Source organism: Papaver somniferum, chromosome 7 (assembly GCF_003573695.1).
Source record: "Papaver somniferum cultivar HN1 chromosome 7, ASM357369v1, whole genome shotgun sequence".
NCBI lineage: Eukaryota > Viridiplantae > Streptophyta > Magnoliopsida > Ranunculales > Papaveraceae > Papaver > Papaver somniferum.
In genome coordinates this window covers 221,936,723-221,943,950 of record NC_039364.1, presented here as the reverse complement: position 1 = coordinate 221,943,950, position 7,228 = coordinate 221,936,723, and the positions used below count along the sequence as shown (strand labels likewise).

The window sequence follows — 7,228 nt, the reverse complement described above, 5'->3', positions numbered from 1 at the left end:
CTAATTCTTTTGGTTAACTATATCTATTCAATTGAAGACGGAAAGAAAGAAAATGTTTTTATTTTTATTTTTTGTAATATCTTCTAGACCGGCTTCACCATATGCGCGAAAGCCAAGTCCTCCACGCTCTGCGACTCCTGTATTTTCTAAGAGTATTATTGATAGCCTCAAGAAAACAAATGAGCTTTTGAACCAAGAAGTCATGAGGTTGCAAAACCAGGTAAGTGTCAGACTTTTTTTTTTCTCTTGATATTTTAACATGTCAACCTCCTGACCATAAATTGGTTTATATGTGATTGTATTTAATATAGGTTAAGAGTTTGAAACAGAAGTGTGACACTCAAGAGGTAGAGCTACAGAAATCACAAATAAGAGCAGAGGAAGAATCGTCCAAATGTATACAAGCGATGGAAGTAACCAAGGCTACCGCTGCCCAGGTAATCTCGTCCATCCCAACTTATAATGGTGCAAAATAAGAAGAAGAAAAATAAGCGTTCAGAATGAATATCCGAATTAGTTCACATATGATCTGTAAATTGAATGGCTCTAAAGTGTGAGCCTGAAAGTTCATAAAACTAAAAGTAATGGTACATTACCCTAAGCCCTTATTTTTATAGACTTGTGATTTTTGGGTTAGCAAGTTGAGCCACTTGATACTAGGAGGAATGATACATTATCGCATAAATATGTACCCGCCGTGACACCTCTCGGATGCTTGATTTCTGTAACTTCACTAACTTAACTTCCTGGAAAACAAGGAAAGGTACAGTCTTTGGAGAATAATTTAAAAGGTCTTTCATCTTGAAATAATCAAGCCTTATTTAAAAGTTAGTTCTAATCAGTTTTTGCTACTTAAACTCTATAGAATGCACAACCGGCTATGTGTGATATGATATTAGCACACCACCCTTCTCTTGTCAATTATTATAATATCGTAGTTATTTTTAGATCACAAAATGAATATAAAGTGAACAATGATGTGATGATGATTTAAATTAAAGGCTTGTTCTCCCTTCACCCGCATCCTTATATTTCAGCAATTTATCAACTCGTTCTAATCAGACTGTTATTTGTTCTAAATGTTGTTCAGTTGAAGGCGATGACAGAAACGTTACCTGCGGATGTGTATGACAGTGAAACATTAAGAGCCATGCATAGTCAAGTGGAAGCTTTGCTATAAACTAATGGAATGGACACATCAGAAACATCTTCCTTCCGGTTTAGAAGTTCAGGGGCTGACCAACAACATATGGACAAGCCTCCTTTGGCCAACGGATCTTCTAGACCATCTACATCTGCCATCATACCTCATCAAGGCAATGAGAATGGTGTTACTAATAGACAATATATTTATAGATATTTAGTTACCATAATATTCTAGGAGAATACGAGATTTCCTGTAATACTGAAAACGTATTCCCCTTTTCTCTTTCCCCTTGTCTAGGCTCTTCCCCTACTCACAACCCACAAATCCATCCTCTCTACTCATTTCTAGATTCTTTCACCTATCCACCACCTGCGACTTCTCCTCCTGTTGAGCCTGTACCCACGCTCGCTTCCGCTCCACCTCCTGAACAAGGCCCATCTCACTCGACCTTGTACGCTCCTCCACGCCGCAGGCTAACTTATCCCTCTCAGCCCATTTCTACTCCACCCACTTCAACTCATCCCATCTCTTCTCAGCTCATTTCCAATTCACAGCCCACTTCCCTCGACGCTTCAACCACCTCCCCAGATCAACCCATCTCCGTCCAGCCCATCTCCCTCGACACTCCAACTACCTCCCAGACTCAGCCCATCTCCGTGCAGCACATCTCCGTGCCTGCATCTTCCATCCCACTACATCCATCCACACCTTCCAGCCCACAGCTTCCAGCGACATCTCGCCCAACCACTAGGGCCTCCCGGGGCATCTTCCGCTCCATCCACAAACTCAATCTTCATGTCCAATCCACAATTACCATTTCCCCTCTTCCCCGTTCTCATCTTCATGCACTTAGGGACCCAAACTAGAATCCTGCCATGCATAACGAATACAATGCTATGAAAACGACCGGTACTTGGGATCTTGTTCCTCGCCCCAGGAATGCTCCTATCATTCGGTCAATGTGGCTTTTTCGTCACAAGTTTCACGCTGACGGCACCTAGCACCGTTACAAGGCTCGTCTAGTGGCCAATGGATAATCTCAACAGGTTGGAGTTGATTGTTTTGAGACGTTTAGTCCAGTTGTTAAACCAGCGACTATACGCACTGTGCTCAGCATCGCAACATCTCGTTCTTGGGGCATTCGTCAACTAGACGTCAAAAATGCCTTTCTTCACGGTGACCTGGATGAAACAGTATATATGCATCAACCACCGGGTTTTGTTGATTCCGCTCATCCCGATTATGTTTGCCGCCTCCGTAGGTATCTTTATGGCCTTAAACAGGCCCCTCGAGCATGGTTTCAACGGTTTGCACAACTTATTATTGGTTGCGGTTTTCGTGGAAGTGTTTGTGATCCGTCACTTTTTGTCTATCACTCTGGTTCGGACACTGCATACTTATTACTATATGTGGATGATATTGTCTTAACCGCTTCTACTGATGCACTTCTAGAACGTTTCATTGGGTTGATGAAACGTGAATTTGCCATGACTGCTTTTGGTACGTACATCAATTTCTGGGTATTACTGTGACTCGTTCAGATTCAGGATTATTTCTATCACAGTCCTCATATGCACAGGATATTATCGCTCGTGCATCGATGACGAACTGCAACCCAGTCACCACTCCTGTTGATACACAACCGAAGCTCAGTACTACATCTGGCCCTGCACTCGAGGATCCGACATTATACAAAAGTCTGGCCGGGGCTCTTCAATACCTGACCTTCACCCGCCCCGACATTTCATATGCCGTGCAGCAGGTTTGTTTATTTATGCATGACCCCAGGGAGGCACACATGCAAGCTCTTAAGCGCCTTCTCAGGTATCTTCAAGGCACTCTTGATCACGGCTTATTTCTCTCCGCTTCCACTATCACTGGCTTGACTGCATACTCTGATGCTGACTGCGCGGGTTGTCCGGATTCTCGTCGGTCGACATCTGGCTACTGCATCTTTCTTGGAGACAACCTGATTTCTTGGTCTTCCAAACGACAAGCTACTGTATCTCGTTCTAGTGCGGAGGCCGAATAGAGGGGAGTTGCTAATGTTGTTGCTGAGACTACTTGGCTACGCAATTTACTTCTCGAGCTTCACATTCTGTTACGACGTGCCACTATTGTCTACTGTGATAACGTTAGTGCGATTTACATGTCCAGGGATCCTGTCCAGCACCAACGCACTAAACATGTGGAGATTGATATTCATTTTGTACGTGAGCGTGTACGTATCGGTGACATTCATGTTTTGCACATCCCGTCTGACAGTCAATATGCAGATATCTTCACCAAAGGCCTTCCACGAGTATTGATTGTTCGTTTCCGTTCCAGTCTTAACGTGTGCTCTTCTCCCGTTACGACTAAGGGGGTGTAATAGACAATATATTTAGATATATTTAGAGATATTTACTTACCATAATATTCTGGGAGAATACGAGATTTCCTGTAATACTGAAACTCTATTTATATGAGTTTATGGAATAATAATATCACGGATTGATTACCGTCCGACAGTTACAACACCTAGGATTTCATCTGCTAATACAGGAGTGGAAGTGACAGAACAATTTGAATCTGGTGTCTACATAACTCTAGTTCAACTACTAAACGGCACCAAAATTTTCAGACGTGTCAGATTTAGGTATTTTTCTGCTCAGAGTGTGTTCCACCCTAGATAACTTAATTAGGTTTGTGGTTTTTATGAAGACTATGATGGGTTTGCTTGTTCTATTTCTCACATTATGATCCCTATTCCACCATATAGCACATTCATAGTAATTTATAAATTACTGCATCAATTTAGCTATAAAATAATGTGTCCAGTTTTATACGAGTACTTTTATTGCTCTAGGTATTTTTAACAAATATTCAACATTTCTGCAGTAAAAGAAAATTTGATGGGCAACAAGCAGCAGAGTGGTGGAAGGAGAACAGTCATAGAGTGTTTATGAAGTACAAGAATCTTGGGGGTGACATCACTCAAATTGGATCCTCTAGCAATGGGAAAACTGCTGAGCAAGAAGATTTGGCGAGGCATTCAGTAAACACAAAAGCTGCTGAGGAAGAAGAGCCAGGCACGCCTTCTGCCAATGCAAAAACGGCACAGGAAGAAGAGCCAGGGACACCTTCTGCAGACAGGAAAACTACCAAAGAAGAAGAGCCCTCTGCAAATGCTACAAATGAGGAAGAAGAGCCAGGGACACCTGCAGCAGGCAGAAAAACTACCGAGGAAGAAGATCCTTCTGCAAATGCAACAAATGCCGAGGAGGAAGTGGTCGACAAGCCTTTGACTGATGAAACAACTGCTAAAGAAGAAGAAGAAGCAACAACACCTTCTGCCAATGCCACCGGTGATGAAGAAGAGGCAGCGCCAACTTCTGACAAGGAAACAGGTGACGAGGAAAAAGAGCCTGCGCCACCTCCTGGAGCCTAGCTTCTATAACAGGAATCAACCGCTTTGAAGAAAATACGTGTACGACTAGAAGAAGATATACGGTGTCATGGATATGAGATTAGTCAGCTTGCCCAGCTCGAGATTAATTTTTAACCCCAAAAATTAGGTAGGTAAACAATTTTTGTCATTTTCATTTGATTCATCTCTACTGCTGAAAAATGTTGCAGCAAGGTACAGTTTCTTACTTGAACTATAGCTCGTTAAAAATACAAGCAAAACATTCCAACACAGATAAGATGCATAACATAACTAACCAATCGCACACAAAGAACACAGAGCAGTCACAGTTCAGAGTTTATTCCTTCATAACAACTCAAAAAACAGTTAGCAAAATCAGAGATTTACAAAATCTTGAATTGTAGAATGGGACGTCCTAAAATCATTCTTTCATCACAATATTTCAAAACTCTTGGCCACAATTCGCACACTTTGTGATTCAAACTCTCGTCCTAGATCTAGTAGTCTTCTAGTAACCTGCTAGCGGTACCTGTCCAAAGCCCACCAAAATGGAGAATATCATCAAACGGATAAGAACGAGAATTTGTTATAATCTCTATTTCTATCTCTGTTTCTGTTTATGAAACATAACTAAAAACTATCCTTGACTTCAAATATAGAACTAGATTTGTGGAGTTTATATATTTTTTCCTCAAATTTTTGGAAAAAAAAGGTCCTAATACGGTTCTAATTCGAACTTCCATAAAAGTCCCAAGTCTTAAGATGTCGTAGCCTACTATTCTTGTTCCTGGTTTGGTTTCTATAACTCGGCTATAGCCTACGTATAAATATTAATCGTGTTCCCTGAATGGGTACTTAAGTTCACATAAACGAGTAATCATATAGAATCTTAAAAACCCCTCTTTGATCATCTTAATTAATTCTTCTCCTTTTTCAGAATTATCTGATCAATGGGTAAACATCCATGCATCGCTTGGGCTCCAATTCTATGGGGAAAGTGTCGTGTTTTATTTCTGAGAAATAATAATAAAGCCAAGTTATCAAAAGTTGACAATGAATCTGTTCACGAGGGACATCCTATCCCTGATCTTCCTTTTCATATCATCACCAACATACTCCTTAGACTTCCCGAAAAGTGCATCTTCCAGTTGAGGCACCATACTAGATCAACTGACTTGTTATATGATTTAACCACGGATCCGTACTTTATGCGCGCACACCTAGACCAAACCCGAGCTACTCTAACCATTGTTGTGCGATCTCTTTCGCAACCCATTGACAATTGCATAGAGCTTTTTCTTTTTGATGATAAAGCTGAGTACGTTGAGGCTACAAGCTTCGATCTTAGTTCATATGGCGAGGAACGCCCAACTGATCTCTGGGGTTCATATGATGGGTTTCTTTTATTCACAAGCCAAGCCAGGCATTTATGTCAATTCTGTATTTGGAACCCGATCACAAAAGAACAAGTAACCGTCACCTCGCCAAGTCGTCTTTTATCTATCTGTGGATTTTACTTCCATCCATGTAAAAAGGAGTACGAAGTGGTTGTATGTCGCTATACTGCACGAAAATTCGACTTTCAGATTCTTAATTTAAGAACTAAGCATAGAAGAAGTGTTGGTAGCGGCTCTTACCCTCCAAGTACAAAAAGACCGCCTGTATTTATCAACGGGACGTTTTACTGGATGGTGGATTGGTTAGCTTATTTCATCTGGAACAACTGTGTTCTCCCTAGCCTATCAGACGCAATATTATCATTCAATATTGAAACCGAGGAGTTTAGTACCATAGAATCTGCTGTGCCATGTAATTATACTCCAACGCAAAGAAGATACCCAGGAAATGTATTTCAACTTTTCGATTTGGAAGGCGAATTGAGCCTATTCGATCCTTCGTCAAGACCTTAAGTGGTCATATGGGTGTTTCACAACAATACCAAACGTTGGGATAAGAAACACTCAGTGATTAGTCCCTATCACGAGAAAAAGTGGTATTTCTACTCGTACTTCACCGAATTTGAATACATCAAGATGAAAGGAGAATTCATAGCATATCACTGCTGGGGTACAAGTAAACCATATATTTACAATGTAAGTTCTGAAACTTGGAAGCTGTTTGAAATTAAGGGATTTGAAAGAGATTGCACAACAACAATTCATACTCAAAGTCTTGTCTCTTTGGATGCTGCAGATTCAGTTATACCACTAGAAAATATTGATGTATAAATTTGATCTCTTGTCTGGTTTTTTCTTTCTTATCAAATGAATCTACATACCTAATGGCTTTTATCTTAGAATTTAGTTGATTTATATTTTATACACGTCTTTATTAGCATTACAAAAAAGTAAATAACAAAAGAATAGAAAACAAAATAAAACCTTTGATATTGGGAGGATTGGACCAACTCAGCCATATCAACATTGTTGGGATGGAAGGCAGATAAGTAATTACGAAATAAATTAAGATAGATGTTAAAACTGCACATAGAAAATTCTTTTCCCTAAAAAAGTTTGTTTGGACGAAGGAAACCTTATTTTGTGGGATCACAAAATTTACTAAACAACTCATATACTATTTTTGGTGTGTCAAATAGACATGTAAAAAAAAATACTCTTATAATATTCTAGGATTTAAAAGATATTGTTCTAATATTCTATTTGGTTATTTTA

The 7,228-nt window shown here is 40.1% G+C and overlaps 2 protein-coding genes and 1 long non-coding RNA gene across 3 annotated transcripts; all 3 read left to right on the top strand.

The window, feature by feature from the left end:
* Positions 1-204: 204 nt before the first annotated feature.
* On the top strand, positions 205-1,118 carry LOC113293392. The gene is made up of 3 exons (XR_003332274.1): positions 205-220; positions 312-437; positions 1,091-1,118. It is a non-coding gene; the product is annotated as an uncharacterized LOC113293392 (long non-coding RNA).
* A 71-nt stretch (positions 1,119-1,189) lies between these two features.
* Positions 1,190-2,013, top strand: LOC113296004 (classical arabinogalactan protein 9-like). Its single transcript, XM_026544332.1, has 2 exons — positions 1,190-1,328; positions 1,445-2,013. Exons 1-2 carry the CDS (start codon positions 1,190-1,192, stop codon positions 2,011-2,013), a joined length of 708 nt encoding a protein of 235 aa, XP_026400117.1.
* A 1,650-nt stretch (positions 2,014-3,663) lies between these two features.
* LOC113296003 (uncharacterized protein KIAA0754-like) lies at positions 3,664-4,577 on the top strand. The gene is made up of 2 exons (XM_026544330.1): positions 3,664-3,785; positions 4,028-4,577. Exon 2 carries the CDS (start codon positions 4,092-4,094, stop codon positions 4,575-4,577), a length of 486 nt encoding a protein of 161 aa, XP_026400115.1. The 5' UTR covers positions 3,664-3,785; positions 4,028-4,091.
* The last annotated feature ends 2,651 nt before the right edge of the window (positions 4,578-7,228 follow it).